This window comes from Pogona vitticeps, chromosome 3 (assembly GCF_051106095.1).
Source record: "Pogona vitticeps strain Pit_001003342236 chromosome 3, PviZW2.1, whole genome shotgun sequence".
Classification (NCBI taxonomy): Eukaryota; Metazoa; Chordata; class Lepidosauria; order Squamata; family Agamidae; genus Pogona; species Pogona vitticeps.
In genome coordinates, this window is record NC_135785.1 from 55,045,306 (window position 1) to 55,062,476 (window position 17,171).

The following is a 17,171-nucleotide window of genomic DNA, read 5'->3' on the forward strand; positions in this document are numbered from 1 at the left end:
GCATAAAAACAAACCACAATGCAGGAACTAAAAATTTCAAGACAAAAACTCTGAAACTAAATTAAGATTGGAGGAAAATATATATTCATGCACATTGTAAAAAGGCTGCAGCCCATCTTCACAGGTTTGGCTTGCTCCAGCTCCCCCTTACCGCCCCCTTCTGCTCCAGTGCCCCCACGCTGCCCCTTTTTGTTCTACCGCCCCCCTGAAAAATGAAATCGCCCCCTGGGGGGCATTATCGCCCACGTTAAGAACCACTGGCTTATAGGAATGCCTGTGAACTGATGCCTCTGAAACGGAAGGTTTGGCATATAAATCAGTACCGAGGGAAAACAGTTCATATGTGTGCTATATAACTGGGGAGGGGGGCACATTTTGATTATGCTTCCATTTCTAAGTCATTATTGAGGATTAGTCTGTACTCAGTGCATGTTTATTTAGGGAGTAAAATGTGAAGATAATATAAGCAATACACAGTTTGGATATCTATATCAGTTTGTCTATCTGTATTTTTGACAGCAATAAATATATAGATGTCAGACAGGATAGATATGCTCTACTGCATGCTTTGAAGGGAAAGTAAGGAGACTTTGACTTCCCTAGTAGTTGTCTGCATTTATGTATAGAGATGTGCTTCGGAAGTGGATAGTTGTCTGTATAAGAATGTGATGTGGGATTGGATGGGAAAGGAAAGAGAGTGTTAAGCTTTTGAGATGAAGTTTGGTTAAGGGATATCCATGAGTATTATTTATTCAGCGTACAGTGGAACCTCTACTTAAGAACTTAATCCGTTTTGGAATGGTGTTCTTAAGTTGAAACGTTCTTAAGTTGAAGCAAAATTTCCCATAGGAATGGACTGAAAACCAATTAATCCGTTCTGGCTGTTTTTTTTGTTATGTAGAGGTGCGTTCGTACATTGAAGCATTAGTTCCCATAGGAACTAATGCAAAGCTGGTTAATACGTACTCTACCACTAGGTTGAGAATTTTTTTTTAACCTAAGATGACCTAAGGTTAAAAAAAGAGCAGGAAAGGTTTTTTTTTTCCTGTTCTTATCTTGGATTTCTGTTCTCAAGTAGAAGCAAAATTTAGCAAATGGAGCTGTTCTTAAGTTGGATTGTTCTTAAGTAGGGACGTTCTTAAGTAGAGACCCCACTGTATTAAATTCTGACTTGTCAAGGATATGGTCCATTAGGCACTGTATTTGGAGTGGGGGAATAACAGAGTATTTTGATAAAGAAAGCAAATGGCCTCACATAGAACAGTAGTTTATGTACATATGCTAGCAATGTATCAAGTAAATAAATGTATTTTGCTCTTTTGTTTCTTAAAGTGAGTTAGATTTTAAACATTTTCAATGACAAAAATGATCTGTGCCTTTAAAAAAATAATAGTCCTATTATATTAAATATTTTGTAAAATGATAATAATTGTGTGCTGGCAACTCAGCTGTAACACTGTGAACACATTTGTATGTCCCCTGAGCAATGACAGCACCTAATGGCTGATTTTTTTCCACTCTAGAAGTACAATTGGTTTGTTTCTGACATAAATTGCATAAAGCAACTCAGGGTTTTCTAGGTATGTACTCAGAAGTGGTTTACTGATCCCTCCTTCTGATGACCTCTGGGACCTTTGAAAGTTACATTACTGGCAGTGTATGTGACTTTATCAGCCAAGCACACTCCGGGAGATCTTAGCTGTGGACCCTCTCCTGGAATGCACAGGAGAGATTTGAACTCCAGTTCACTGAGCTATGCATATATCCTTTCCGTTGAAACATAGTTGACATAATATTTATACAGTAGTGATTTATGATATTGAACTCCATCAAATGCTTTTTCAAAGTCTTGCCATGTATTCATGAACTTTTCTACTTAAAAAGAGAGACCCTTGCAGGGTGTGGGCAGCATATAAGACAAACAAACAAACAAATAAATAAATATTAAATTAAGGCATACCCATTCTTGACCTACTGTAAATCCAAACTGTGTATTGCTTATATTATCTTCACATTTTACTCTAATTCTTTTGCATATAATTTGAACAAATGTCTTTAAAACTTGACTCATTAAACTAGTTACGTATTCTATATCAGTTGCCCTTTTTGCATTAGTTTTTTCACGATTGTCACAAATATTTACTGCAATCATTCTGTAGGAATTTTTCCTCGATGATATACCAAGTTAACTTGTCAGCATTTTAATACAGTACAATTTTCTGCCATGGTGTGAAGGAAAGATAAAAGAAAATGAGCCGTGATAGAAGCTGTAATAGAGGAGGAAGAGGGTGGTGATTCGAAAATGCCTGAGGAAGAGAGCAATATATTAGGAGAGACAAAGAAGGTAGAAGAAGAAAAGGGGAATATTGAAATATGCTTGGTGGAGGAGGGAGAGAAGGGAAAAGGGGAGGAGCAAAAAGTGTCAATCTGGGAGGAGAGTATAAATGTTCAAGGAGAGCAATGGTTTGGGAGTAAGCTAGAAGGGGAGAAGATTAGAAGGAAGGAGGAAAGTATTCAGGAGGGTAGTTATAAAAAGACATGTGATCTGTTCAGAAATTTTCCAAACTTGAGTGTTGGAGGACTGTTACCGGACCCTGAGCCTAAGACAGAGAGAGCGAGAGTGAGAGCGAGCAGTAGTGAAAACCCAGGAGTGGACCATTATCATGTTTCCGCGCAGGCAAGGTCGAGGAAAGAAGGTAATCCATCCAGATTCCACTTACAATCAGCCACCAAAGGAAGGAGACTGGGTGAGACACCCATGTTGTGGGACAGTTTGTGCGGTGAGGAGCGTGCCCTTTTGGAAGCCCACCGACAAGGAACGTTTTGGCCCAGCATCCCAATAAGTTATTCAGACTTCAGACAAGAGTTTACGTCACCCAGTTATGGCCGGTTGCCAGAGTTGTCTTATTTTGACCCTATTGGAATAGTTACGGAAAAGTCTGAGACAAATAAAAAACCAGTCTTGTGTTCAGTGAATACGTCTCCGTCTTTATTTCCCGCCAAAAATGAGGAATTGCCAAAAGATTCAAACGAATCCGATCACACATGGTTTTTATAAACTTTATATTCATTTCATCTAGTGTAAGCGATTCATCTTCCTTTCTAGTTCTTTCTGCTTTTTCAATTTCCTGTGTTAAGATGTCTGTTCCTTCATTGTTGTCATTTGTATTATTTTAACTTGAGGTTGAATATCAGAAAACATTTCAGCTACATGGGATGTCAAGAGTTCTTTGTTTTTATCTGTAGTAAACAGTATTTTATTATGGCTATCTAATAACCACCATTCTATATTCATTGTTTTCAACTTTAAATATTGTCTTTTGTTTTTGTAAGCCGTCATGGGTCCCTTTCAAGGGGAAAGATGGGATAAAAATATTTCAAATAAAAAGTAAAGTTCCTGGGGGGAAAATTCTGTAATTTCAAGATATTTCCTTAATACATTATGCAATTGTGCTTATTTTACAAGTCGTTAATGTCTTATTTCTTAACAATTGTTTTAATACCTAGTACCAGGGAATTGCACATCTGTGATTCCCTAATTTTTAATCACCTCCTCAAACAAAAACCTCTGAATAAACAATTAAAACTTATCTTTTAAATAAGAAAAGGCTTTATCTTCTGTAGTCAACGGTCAAGGTTTAGGAAATAGAAATAAAGGAAGGTGGTAGTTTAAGTTCCTGCTGAAATTCACACCAACAAAAAGATAGCTTACTGCTGTGTTAAGGTTTTTGTATGTTTTCTGTATGTTACGATTGCTGATTTAGTGGCAGCGACTTTTAAAGATTATTTTTGTGGGCAGTAGTGCTTGGGTCAACATGGATCTTACAGAGAATGCTCTGCCCACCCCTGGTTTGCAGTGTGAGTAGTCCATCCATCTCTGCACATACTTGCCCTAAAAAGATTAAGAAAGCTCCCTATTTTTGTAACATTAACTTAAGCAGTCTAAGACTTAAAATAACATATGTTTTTAAAGAAGAATTTGTAATCCCATTCCTTCTGCAATATGTTTCTTTCTGTTGAACAGTACCAGACTTAAGGACACAGGCAAGGCCTCAGCTGGCTTGGTCCAACTACAGTATATGGAATAGCATGGTTCTTAGTTCCACAAAGTGCAATATAAACTAGACAATGCACTAAGCTTTTGCTGGTTGAAAGCCTGGATACATCTGCATATATTAGAACCAGGAGCTCTATTACAGCACAGACATCAGAGGTGCTGTAGCTACTTTGGCATGAACTGGCGTTTTCACTCCTTTGCAGGGTTAACTAAGCCATTTTTCCATTGAAAGAAATGCCTGAAAAATACCAATAGGGGTTCTTTTGCTGTAAGCAATGTATTTGTGAACAGGAGATGTGAGACTGACATTTGATGTCCTAGATATTCTTGCTCAAAACTCATTTAGAGGTCTTTGCCTTTTCAACCTTCCAATTGTGCATCTTTTGGAGTATTTGCATTGAACCTGTTTGCTCATTGAGCATTTGACTAGTTCCTAGCACTTACAGTATTTCAAAAGTTGTTTCTTGCATTTCCCCCTCAGAACAACTGTTTCCTTTGCCATGAAAACAAAAACAATGCTCATACAGCTGATATTTTGGGTCTGATAACTTAAGCCTGCCAGTATTCCATTGTTTCTTGTCTTCCTTATCTTCCTTCAGGAATTTAACCTGTACAGTATCTGGTTTTGCGGTAGGATCTGAGGCTTTTTGTCATTCCAAATACTTGCGGTAAAGTTGCACTGTATATTTTTTCTAGCATATATCTAAAAGAAATGGGTTTAGAGAAAGGAGAAAGACTACTAGATATGTATTTTCTTGGGGCCACTTCACTTCTAATACTTGCAGGTCTGTGAGAAAACCTTGAACTGTTGTTGCTTCCCAGTAGATCTGTCATGAATAGAATTGGGAAACCAGCACATGCAGTCAGTACTCTTTTCACTTTAGATTCAGATTGTATACTTTTTTCAACTTGATCATAAGGTGTCTTAACACTCAGAATGTAGGGATTGGGTTTAAGCAAATCTGCAAAGCTGACATGTCAGACTCATGGCTCACTTTTCAAACTTTACAGTTATGTCAATGAGATATATCCATGATTTGAGTCCTAAGCTATAACTGAATATGATAACATGGGGAAACATTTTTGCCCAAATCCCCAAGATGCTGCACAATTATTTTTTCATGTTTTCTGTCATCTGGAAAGAGACAGGAAGCCATTTCCTCAGTCCTGTTCCAGCTACCTCTTTGCCTTTTTCCTCTTCCTCTGTGAAATTTTGCATGACTAAAATGCAAGTTAGGTAATTTAATTTAAGACTGCCTTTATGTTCTTTTTCATATTTCCTCTGGCTGATCTTCCTGGCAGCAGTTGCCTAAGTAGGTTCCCTTCTGCCCCCTTGTAAGCCTGATCCGGTGAGTGAGCAGCCTTTCAGTCTGTGGTTTAAACAGAATGTGATTGAAAATTACACAGCATAGCATGCTCTGAGAGTGCTATAGGTAGTTGGGAGGAGATGACAATGGCGACAGCTAAATTTATTGCTACTGCTCTTTCTACCCATGAAGCAACTGGTTCTCATGACATTTGGGGAGAAGGAGGGGTCCAGTCATAACAGATGAAGCAGCAGGAACTAGAAGTGGTATTGCTGTTGGTAAAAAATTTGCTACATTAATTAATTAATTATGTGTTCCCTGTTTTTCAATCAAATAATCTTCCATTTTTTCCTTTGAAATTTAGATTTCCACACAGTATAAGCAGAAAATCCTGAGATTTTAAAAGCAGTAATATAGAAGAGTGTTACCTTCTGGAGACTCACAAGAGGCAGTGTGTGAACTCCAGCAAAACTTTACAAAAGTGAGAGAGGGAGGGAGAGAGGAATAGAAAAATAAACTCAGTGCAACAGGTATTGTATTGCTACCCTTATGATACTGACAGCTTCACATGAAATGTGAGGGAAAGGGTATTTTTGACTGATTTCCTTCATTTTGGAAATATAGGTGAAGTCTACGGAGAGTACCTTTGGCAGCAGGGAAGGGCCATAGCTCATAGGTAGAACTTAGGCTTTATCAGCAGAATGTTGCAGTTTCAGTTCTAGCTAAGGATTATTATTTATTTAGTTAATTTAAAATATGTTAACCCACTTTTCTTTTTATAAAAGAAGGTGATAATCTGAGCAATATACAGCTCCATACATCTTCCTTGGTAGCAGGAAGGTTTGAGGGAAATCTACTTTTTTCAGTTGAATTCAGACCTGCAATGTGTGTTGCTATCAATTCTGATCTGTATTGTGAGTGTCAGTAAGGTTCTTAAGACAAAATATGTGTTATTGAAAGACACTTTAAACATATAGTGCACATTCAGGTGTTCAATTTTCTTACCCAAATATTTGAAAGTAACTGATTCTCATATATACATTTTAATTCCTATTGTGAACATGTGGGATTTGTCTCATAAATCATGCTAGCATTTCTGCATGCTTTCCTTTTTGTTTTTGTTTAAATGATAAGAACAGTATGTGACATGTTGTGAAGATCAGTTCAAAATTGTAAAGTCTATGACAAAATATCATTGTAATGACACAGGGCAAATATTATTTCTTGCTAATCCAGAATGTTTTTGGAAACAGGTGGATTTAGTATTGAACTTAGTGGTGATGAATATATCTGTTTCACAGTAACTTGCAACTTATTTGCCTCTCTCTCTCTTTTTTAAACAGGTTAGGTGGACCTGATCCTCTGGACTATGTCAGTATGTATAGGAACTTGGGAAATCCAACACAAAATGTTCCTGAGCATTGGCACTATGTTAGCTTTGGATTAAGTGACTTGTATGGTGATAACAGAGTGCATGAGTAAGTCTTAGATTTTGATTATTCTGGGTAGTGTTGAAATTGCACATGAAATATGTGTATTCATAAAGTTTTGGGCAAAATAGCTTTGTAACTATTAATTGCTACAGTAAAGAAATTAAGGACTTGGGGAATTGGAAATACGGGATTCATTTTCTGGACTCATCTGTGTTTCTGTGAGGGTATGAGAACTTAATCACTTTATCAGAGATCAAATGAGAAACAGGCAGTTCACGTCTTCCACTTTCCTCTTGTATCTTCAAAGATGAAATGAGAGGAGCAGATACTTCCGTACTTATCTTCTGTCTTCTAACAAAAAAATAACATTTAACCTGAAGGGAGTCAGATCACTTCCTTTCCAGTGATGTATACAGATCTGGCAAGTTAGGAAAACTTTTGTCTTGTAGAACAGCAGTCCCCAACATTTTTGGGACCACGGCCTGGCTGAGTCTCTCGGGTGCATGCGCAAAGTGGTGGGGGAGTGCACGTGCACATGCCAGCACCAGCATGAGTGCTCCTCCATCCCTTCGCGCAGGCGCAGGAGCACCTACACGCCCTCACACGCGCATGCCCACCCCTTCATACGGGTGCTCGGGCGCATGCGTGAAGGGGGGAGCGCTGGCACGTGCATGCACAAAGCAGCTGTGGGGAGGGGAGTGTGTGTGGGGGAAGCAGGAAGTCTGTCTCCGTGGCCTGGTCCGGCTCAGGTCACAGACCGGCACTGGGCCGCGGACTGGAGGTTGACAACCTCTGTTGTAGAAGGATCAAAGAAAATTAAGAGCAATTACATATTAGTGTGTCAGAGGTGCAAAACGACTCATTTATTTATATAAAAATGGGAAATGGAAGACTCAACTTTTGAGCCTAGCATACCTCCGTGGAGATCATACTTTGCTTCCTGGCCACAGCATGACTTGTGAGGAGACTTGAATGTGCCATTTTATGAAGCTATGCCAGGGAATGCTTGGAATGTGCTCCTGAACTACTCCATCTCTCTGCTTAGATATGATAGGGTAGATTAGACTTTATTATTTTCTGGTGAATTTCTGTGTGGATGCTGTAATCCTATAATCACATTTGCTTCTGATTTTTGAGTAACCTTTCTTTGTAACTATGTAGAACTTGTATTCTTTTAAATTGTCCTCTCCCCACCCACCCCTTTTTTCTTTTAATAAAATACAAAAATCCCTTCAAGCAACTGTCTGGGTTTTTAGCTGAGAGGGACCATGGTGCTAAAGGCAGGTATAACCTCAACCATGCTACTGAATGTTTGATATTTTTATGGGAGTGCTGGCGAACTATTTCAGAAGCTTAGCACACTAGGTTTGCAAGCCAACCTTGTGAATCTTTGTTTTACATTAAGCTCTCTAGAAGTCACTTAGTCAAGTGGACTGGGGTGTGTGTTGGGAAGTGAAACATTCATAGTCAATACTCATAGCATCCCCTCATGTCTGCTCACTCTGAGTTCTTCCATTTCGGGATCAGTGGGAGGTGTGTGGCTGAGTGGATGGAAAGGGATCTTGATGGGGGAAGTGTGACATGGTATCACAGGGTTCCCCGGTTCCGTGACAGCTACCATTACTACTACCATTAGTCCAGAAAAAAACTTTAGAAGAATTCATTTTGAAATTGTCAAAGTAGAATTTATCAGCAGGTTAGTTTATTTAGGTCAGGGGCACACAGGCTGTGGACTACATGCTGTTTCCCAAGCTGTCTTTAGGCCCCTCCCATTATTGATGTGTGCAGGTGAGCAAAGGAGGGTGCTTCCCTCACCAAATCCTAGACTTGTATTTCCTTAGAATACAAGTTTTACATAAGTAATAAGTACAGTCACATCAAGAATCATGAATTATCATTAGCAAACTTTGCCTTCCCACCTCCTGAATTATTTCTGTGCACTCCTTTGCTCACCATAATGTCTGCCTGAATTCACTTCCAACACTGATTTCTCCACTGTTTTTTCTGTTCATGCGCTCAGTGATTTTGCTGTTTCCTGCCAGTTACTACCCCCTTCTCCAATTATGCCAGGCATCGATGCTCCTAGCTTCTGAGGGCTTCTCAGAGAACAGGTACCCCTATTGTCCTCTGGAAGACACTCTAGCAACCACTATTAGAGGGTTCTGCATCCTTCTGAGTCTTTTTTATGGTTGCCTCTGTTAATGGGAGCACAGAGCTTGGGAATGCTGACCCAAATCCCATTCTCTAGTTACAGTGGCATAGCACAAATTATGTAAAAAAATCTTGTGGTTGTTGTGGGTTTTTCGGGCTCTTCGGCCGTGTTCTGAAGGTTGTTCTTCCTCATGTTTCGCCAGCCTCTGTGGCCAGCGTCTTCAGAGGACAGGAGTAGCACTCTGTGCTACCACATACCACCATTAGATCCCGGCCATGAAAGCCTTCGCGAATGCATTAAAAATTCTTGGTTTGATATTTATGAGAAACCTTATGGGAATTCAAGATCGAGAGGGATTGCTATCATTATTTCTAAGAAATGTGAATTCAAACTGAATAAATTGACGAAAGTTGAAAGAGGTAGGCATATAATGTTACAAGGTGAGATGAAGATTAATCTTTATTCCCTGAATGATAACCATTCAGATTCTTTTAAAAAATGGTATATAATAATGGTAGATTTTAATATGGTAATGGGTAAAGAGAAAGACAAATCAAATCCTACTCATAAATAAAAAAGGAATACAGTGTGCCTCACTTAGCGATTGCTTCATTTAACGATGAAATCGCTTAGCGATGACTTTTGGAGCGATCTTGCGCTCCGTTTAACGATGGTTCCTATGGGCGATTTTCGCATAGCAATGTTTGGGACCATGCTTCGCATAGCGATGACAGTTTGGGTCCCCCTGTTTCGCTTAATGATGGTTTTGACAGCCTCATGTTGTCTGTTTTTTTTAATGTTTAAAAATGTTTAAAAATGTTTAGAATGCTTGAAATCATAAGTGCACTTAATAAACCCTTTGTTAAACTAATTTGACTTTGTTCCGACTCTTTAAATTTGTTGTAATTTTCCCCCCATTGAGATGCATTGAATAGGTTTCAATGCATTTCAATTGGGGAACTGTGTTTCGCTTAGCGATGTTTCCTATGGCGATTTTTGCTTAAGGACAGCAATCCGTCCCCATTGGAACGGATTATCCGGTTTTCAATGCATTTCTATGGGAAACCGTGTTTCGCTTAGCGATAATTGGGAACCAATTATCATCGTTAAGCGAGGCACCACTGTAATTCCAATTTTGGATAGAATGATAAAAAAATCCAATTTGAAAGATGTTGAAAGAAGACAATAAAAATGTTTCTTTCTAATCTTCAGTGCATAAAAGCTACAGGATAGATTATGTATTTGTATTCAATTTGGTTCCTAGAATGATTTATACTGATGTAGATATTATAAAGGTAACTGATAATGCTTTGTTGATTATGAATACGAAAATTAGATGTGGCAACGGCTTGGGCCCTGGATACCTGAAGGACCGCCTCCTTCCATATGAGCCTACCCGGCAGTTAAGATCTAGCCAGGGGGCCCTTTTGAAAGAGCCGTCCCTCAAGGAGGTAAGAGGGACGGCTTGTAGACAAAGGGCCTTTTCGGCAGCTGCCCCCAGACTATGGAATGTCCTCCCTACTGAGATTCATCTGGTGCCGACACTGATGACATTTCGGCGCCAGGTCAAAACCTTCCTGTTCCAGAAGGCTTTTAACTGAAATAATATTAGCTGTGGGTCCGATGGCAATTTTATATATATTTTAATTGTATTTTAATTGCTACATATCTTTATTGTATTTTAAATGCTGTAAACCGCCCAGAAACCTTTGGGTAGTGTGGGCGGCATATAAATTAAATAAATAAAATAAATAAATAGAGAAGATAAAATATGGAAGATAAAGTATTTTCCAACAAAAGGATTTGGTAGAATGGAGAAAGAAATGATGGAAATATGGAGGATTAACAATAGAGAAGGTTGCAGCGAGAGTATTGTGTGGGATACAACAAACGTAGTGCCAAGAGGATTAAGTACAGTATTTGAGAATTGTATAGCTTAGAAAGAAAAAAAAGGAAAAAACATGAAAAAGCTTGAAGAAGAAATAAGAGTGTTAGAGGGAGAATATATAAAAGATAGAGATATAAAAATGTAGCCAAAATACAAGCACAAAGAAAGAGTTGCAGAATATTGAAATGGAAAAAATTCAGAAGAATTTAATATATTTTAAAATAGATAATTTTGAATTCAGAATAAGAACTCGAGAATGTTGGCTAGAGCCACACAAATTAAAAAAATGCAAGAGCTTAATTGGGATAGTTAAATATGAAATGGACCAAAAGTGCAATTTGATGAAGGATAAATTGAATGTGTTTTGATTTTGTTCATATATTATATATGGGGGAAACTTTCTTTGGCTATATCAAGAAAAAGATATGTTAGAGATTCTATAGAACAAGACTGTTAAAGAAGAGATAAAGGATATTATTAATAAATTAAAGATAAAGACTCCAGGAATAGTTGGATTGGAACTTATAAAATTAAACAACCATTAGATCCCGGCCGTGAAAGCCTTCGCGAATACAGGCAACATCTCCCTTTATGAGCCTGCCCGGGTATTAAGATCATCAGGGGAGGCCTTTCTTTCAGTCCCACTACCCTCACAGGTATGTTTGTTGGGGATATATGAGAGGGCCTTCTCTGTTGCTGTTCCCAGACTCTGGAACCTCCCTCCCACAGAAGGCCATGCTGGCCTGATATTTGCTGTCCTTTCTTTTCAGGCAGGCGTTCCCTTAGTGATTGGTCATCTGAGAGGGATTTATTAATTGAGTGTTGTGCCTTGTTACTTTGAATCTGGCTTTGGTTGATTTTGTTTACCATTTTTAGTGTGGTTTTTGTATGATTTTTTTTAAAAAAATTTGTATATGTGTTGTTTTCAGCTTTAAATATTGTCTTTTAATGATGTAAGCCTCCTTGGGTCCTTTTTAAGGAAAAGGACAGAGTAAAAATGTTTTAAATAAAATAAAATAAATTTGCAAGGATGGCCTGTGCAGTTGTGGAATCAATCTTCTTTAAAATAGATTATTTGATTAAATTCTATGTATTTAAAAGCCTAAGAAGCCGCCTTTTAGGGTATGCCTTCCAATTATGGCATATAACAAAACTGAAAACTATAGAGTATAATAAAACAATAAAAGCAGTGGCAAAAACATTGACACAGGAAGAGGGGATTCATTTTGTTTTGTTTTGTTTTGTTTAGGACTAATGATAATACCCGCCTAGAGTGGTCCTGACACGACCAGATAGGCGGGATATAAATAAAATAAATAATAATAAAATAATAATAATGCACATATTCTTTTTGGTGGATGAAATCTAGAATGACCTTTTGTTTTATGATCCAGAATCCGTTATTCAGAGCATTCTCCCCTACTCTTTTTTCTGCCTCCTGTGTATGCATCTCTTTTCTTCTTAAGACAGGAAAGGGAGATTGTAAATATTTCCTGCTCTTTCCCCATTTGTTTAGGGTAGTTTGGGGCATCGGAAACATTTGGCCATATCTCATATATATCCTGCCTCTTTCATGCACAACATCAATGCCCTTTTTCATACTTCCTTTTCTCTGTTGGTGGCAGACCTCCCCTGAAGCCATGGCCACCTTGTGGATTTCTTTTTCTTTTTTCTTTTTTGGTCTAGTGTGTGTGTTTGGCTTTAAAATGTCATTTGTTTAAGGTAGTTAATGTAAGAGACAGGCCACCTACAGAGAGGCTCCCTTCTACTCCTTAAACTTACACACAATCTCTGGAACTAAAACACATCCTTATTGTTAGAGATTTTGAAATTAAAGACTTCTTTTTTGAAGCATGGAGGGAGGCTTGTTTTATGTTTATAGCACAGTAGTTGAACTTACAGGGAGGGCTGTTTTTAATAAAAGGAATGTAGCTAAATTTGGCTCAAGGCAAAGCTAGTCTGCAGCATAACTTAGTGAGATTCATTGGCGAATAAGCCTCTTTGCTTTCCAGTGTAAAATAGTTTCCAGTGTAGAATAATAGTGGTTGGGGTCTATTAAAAATAGGGAAGCTAGCAGCTTTCTGGATGGGTTCTCATTTCTTTTCTTTCAATGGTTAATATAAACTTTTGACAGTTTTGATACCTCCCAATCTCCTTGCTTCTGAATTAGACTTCTTTTGGTCTAATTGGTCTTACCAGTGTGAGACATATCAGCACTGCATTTCTTGAAGGACTGAAATATTCCTAGATTAGGCATGGGAATCCCAATTTCCCTTTCACAATGTTCTTTGAGGTCTTTGAGAGACCAAGCTCTCTTCCCAGATGCGAACTCCCATCCCATCATTATTATTCTTCTTTATTTGATTTATATACCATCCATCTGGCAGCCAGGGCCACTCTGCACAGTTTACAGCAGATAAACAAACAACAGAATAACAAAATAATATATTTACAACATAATAATACTTCAATTGGGGCATAAATCAAATATAAAGTGCAGTGAAGACAAATACAATACAATAAATTACAATTAAAAGCATAAAATATGAAAGACAAGAAGCATGATGGTGTGATGGATAATATTTTAGCAAACACTGTTGTATAATAAAATTGTTTGTTCATGGAAGGCCTGCTTAAATAGCCAGGTTTTAAACTTCTAACTTTTCTTAATTTTTGTGCCTCTGCATGTTTGTATTACTAACACTTAAGCCACTACCTACTATCTTTTCAACATTGTTCAGTATACTGAGCTTCCAAAACTTGAATTACTTGCCACATACTTATACATGCCTCTAGCTCCTATCTGGAATACAACATTGAGTCCACTGTCTGCAGCCACGCTCTCCTGTATAACCAGATTTGCTCAGAACCACAAGACAAACACCTCAGAACTATAGCAGGCATTCCTTAAATTATAATAACCACTCAGTATGAAAACATAACCAGCTAACATGAAAAATCGAGCTGAAGTAGCCAGACTGGTACCTGAGAATAACCTGCAAGACAGATCCAAAAAGAGAATGACAGAACACCATTAGTAATTATCTACAGATTCCAGCTGGAACCACTGAGACATGTCATCAATGAGCAGAAACCTGTTTTGCCTCTCCTAGGTTTTGGAGGGGATAGCCTTCCCATACAAACAACCTCCCAGGCCTAAATAACTGTTGATTCACAAGAGGCAACACAATAGGGGGACAGAGCATAGAAAAAAAAGACACTGTTACAAACCTAGATCCCAGTTATGTCACCGTATTTGCACTGACAGCACCATCAGGGGTTCCAACAAGGTCACCCACAACATCTAAGGCTTATTTATGTATCCTTGTGAGGGTTCGATCTTGGGATTAACGGTCTCCACAACAAAATCACGAGCTTCAATTTCAAACTAGGGGTTAGGTTTATTGGGGTGTTCAGCAAAAAGTCCTTATCAAGTACTGTACGTTATTCCATAATTTTTCTCCCATCGCGAATGGGTCGGATGGGGGTGCCCATTCTTCATTTTTAAACAGTGTAGAGTCCTCAACATTACCCCAGGGTACAGTCCAGAGGGGAACCTCATCTTCCCTCAGCAATTCCTTGGCTCTGTCATCCAGGAGTGGGGTGGCCTCATCCTCGTCCGGCTGGTCATCTCGGGCCTCTCTGGTCTCCCAAAAGGAGTTCCAGGGTCTTGTAGAAAACCTCTCCTCCTCACCTCCTCCACTTGACATCCTTTTCTTTCTCTCTCCTCCCATTCAACTCTTTCCTTTTTCTCCCGCAACCTTCTCCTCTACTCTCTTGCTTCCGAGTCACCCCAATACCAAGGCCTTTGAGGGATCCCCCTTTTTCTGCAATAATCAGCCTCCTCTCTCAGCATCCACACTCACTCCCATTTTCCGGAACATGAATCTTGTACCCAAACCATCTCCTAACCCCTAGGTATCGGATCTTCCCTCCTTTTTATTTCCGCCGAATCCGCCTCAATCTTCACCCTCCTGGTCCTTTGCATTCCCACCAACTCTGCCGGGCTTTGAACAGCAACGGTTATCCCTCGCATTTGTTCCTCCAAATCCTGGGTATCAGTTCCCTTTTGAATAGTCTCTTTTGGCGGGTCTGTCAGTGTGGTCTTTACCTCCCTCTCCACATGTGGAATGGACGCCACTCCGGTGAGAGCCTCTTTGCTCTCACCCTGGGTCTCACAATCCTCTAATGTAATCTATGCCATCTTCTGCCAATAGAAGCATTCTACATAGGACAATAAAGACAATTTTTGCACACATACAAAATTAGTGGACTCAAATCTCACCTTGGGAATAGAGAAATCACTTTCACAGCTCTTTAATGTCTCAGGGTGCTTTTTTATGGATCTCAAAGTGGCTGTTGTATTAAAAAAAGGAAACTCAAGAGGGAGACAGTGGAAATTGGCTACATAAATAAGTACTAGTGCATGCCTGTGCTTAAACAGAGATCAAGACTTCTTAGCATATTACATATATTAATAATGTAGGCATTTGTAATATCTTATGAGTAAAAAATAGTTGACAGACTCTAGCCTCTGTCCCAGAAACAATTCCTAGCATATTTTAGTACTACTTGTCTTTTCCATATATCAGAGTGGCATCTGTCCCCCCCCCATTTTTAATATTTTGTATTAAATGTATAAATGTATAAAGAGGCAGCTTACATAATTAAAAGGCAACATTAAAGCTAAGAATAAGTATACAATTCTTAGCTTTAATATTGCCCTTTAATTATGTAAGCTGCCTCTTTATACATACGTATTGTTCTTAGGTTTAAATATTGTCTTTTATTGATGTTAACCACCATTGTATACTCATTTTTAACTTTAAATATTGTCTTTCAATGTTTTAAGCCACCTTGGGTCCTTTTCAAGGAGAAAGGCAGGGTAAAAATATTTTAAATAAATACGTAATGTGATAGCCAAATCTATCTGGGATGTAACTTGCCACCACAAATAAACCCTTCAATCTTAAGTAATTAACAATTTGATACTCCTATTTCTGTACAGTAGGTCTCCCCTATTATTATTATTATTATTATTATTATTATTATTATTATTATTATTATTATTATTATTATTATTATTATTATTATTAGTATTAGTATTAGTATTAGTATTAGTATTAGTATTAGTATTAGTATTAGTATTAGTATTAGTAGTAGTAGTAGTAGTAGTAGTAGTAGTAGTAGTAGTATTAGTATTAGTATTAGTATTAGTATTAGTATTAGTATTAGTAGTATTAGTAGTATTAGTAGTATTAGTAGTATTAGTAGTATTAGTATTAGTAGTAGTAGTAGTAGTAGTAGTAGTAGCAGCAGCAGCAGCAGCAGCAGCAGCATAGCAGTAGCTGTAGTTGTAGTTGTAATAGTAGTTGTTGTATTAGTTTTATTAGTTTTATTTGTATGCCACATTTCTCCCAAGAAGGGACCCAAAGTGACTCACATCATTAAATTCACACAATTAAAATCACAATAAATTAAATATTAAAAGACAAAATAAACAATATATGATTTAGGACCACCTAGAGTGGTCCTGAGGGACTAGATAGGCGGGATATAAAATAAATGAATGAATGAATGAATGAATGAATGAATGAATAAATGAATAAATGAATGAAAGAATGAATGAATGAAATAAAAAACATGAAAACACAGAAAAATTAAAATTACCTGCTAAAACGGGGTACAGAGATTCAGTTTAATTGTTACATATCTGATGGGGATTGGTTCCAAGACCCCCATGGATACTGAAAGCCGTGGATAATAGCAAAAGACAGACAGACAGACAGACAGACAGACAGACAGACAGACAGACAGACAGACAGACAGACAGCATAGTAAAAGGGAAAAAAACTAGAAAAATTATTTCTGTAGAACTGACCAGGTCTTATGGCATCTTTGTTCTATACAAACTCTCCTGACATATAAAGATCATCCTAGTATGTTACTTCCCTGTGAGTGAGCTTGCCTATAGGTAACCAACAGATATTTCTGCAATTCATGTCAGTTATCCAACTTGCACGGATTGTTGGTAGGTGTTGATTACATATTTAACATGGCTCATGCTTGGTATCAGTGTTACTGCCTAAGTTCCAATCAAGGAATGTTGCTTATTCCTGATTCCCCCCTCCCCTTTCTCCAGAATCTCATCTTCCTGATCTGGAGAACAAAATAAAGCCCATTTTGTCTATTACTGTGTTTATTTTATCATTAAACAAGTACGGTGGCCTTTGTTCTTTGCTTTTGCTTTGCTAATGGTTCTGATGGGTTGTAGGCTGACAGGTTGCTTACCCAGAAATCTGTTTTATATTGTTCAGTGTTATCTGCTAGATTC

At 38.1% G+C, this 17,171-nt stretch overlaps 1 protein-coding gene across 6 annotated transcripts in view; it reads left to right on the forward strand.

The window, feature by feature from the left end:
• The window catches only part of SUFU (SUFU negative regulator of hedgehog signaling), a 93,114-nt gene that overhangs the window by 5,744 nt on the left and 70,199 nt on the right, over positions 1-17,171 (forward strand). For 2 of the 6 annotated variants that reach the window (XM_020790844.3, XM_020790845.3), the window contains exon 2: positions 6,708-6,842. The exons of 2 other annotated variants lie outside the window; for them this stretch is intronic. In XM_020790844.3, coding sequence (XP_020646503.1) covers positions 6,708-6,842 — 135 coding nt within the window. Of the gene's footprint in view, positions 1-5,728; positions 5,895-6,707; positions 6,843-17,171 lie in introns of those variants that run through there. 2 more of the 6 variants (XM_020790847.3, XM_020790848.3) reach the window with 2 other exon arrangements.